Here is a 513-nt window from a genome sequence, read left to right as displayed (position 1 = left end):
AGTGCTCGTAAGCCGTTGGGGCACTAAAGCATCCCGATCCGCTCCCCCCGCTCTCTCCTCTGCCCTCACCTGCCGATCACAGATGTCGATCTTGTTCCCCAGCACGACCATGGGGAAATCCTGCTCCCTTGGGATGACCTTCTCCAGGAAGTCATCTCTCCAGTTGTCCAGGGCCTCGAAGGACTCCCTGTCTGTCACGTCGAAGGCCAGCATGCAGCCATCCGAGCCTTTGTAAAAGGTCGACACCATGGACCGGAATCGTTCCTGTCCCCCCGTGTCCCAGATCTAGGGCAGAGAAGGGGACGGGTACAGACACACGATGTGAGCAGTGTTTGCAGCCCTGCACCCTGCTGAGCTTAGGGGACCCATTTCAGGGGGTGCTGTGCCCCCAAAACTTGTGTGGAACTTTGGCATCATTCAGGGGCTGCTGAAAATCAAGCTCTGCAAATCTACCCCCCACCTCATGATGCCAGTGGGCATTTGGGGACAGCAGGACACGGTGGGACACATGGT

General features: G+C 57.9%; 1 protein-coding gene across 1 annotated transcript in view; it reads right to left on the bottom strand.

The window, feature by feature from the left end:
- The window catches only part of RAB7B (RAB7B, member RAS oncogene family), a 1,814-nt gene that overhangs the window by 941 nt on the left and 360 nt on the right, over positions 1-513 (bottom strand). The window contains 1 exon segment of the mRNA XM_010080183.1: positions 58-320. Within this exon segment, the coding sequence (XP_010078485.1) occupies positions 58-320 (263 nt within the window).

This window comes from Pterocles gutturalis, unplaced genomic scaffold (assembly GCF_000699245.1).
Source record: "Pterocles gutturalis isolate BGI_N339 unplaced genomic scaffold, ASM69924v1 scaffold3989, whole genome shotgun sequence".
In the NCBI taxonomy this organism is placed as follows: Eukaryota; Metazoa; Chordata; class Aves; order Pterocliformes; family Pteroclidae; genus Pterocles; species Pterocles gutturalis.
This window is presented reverse-complemented; position numbering and strand designations above follow the sequence as displayed.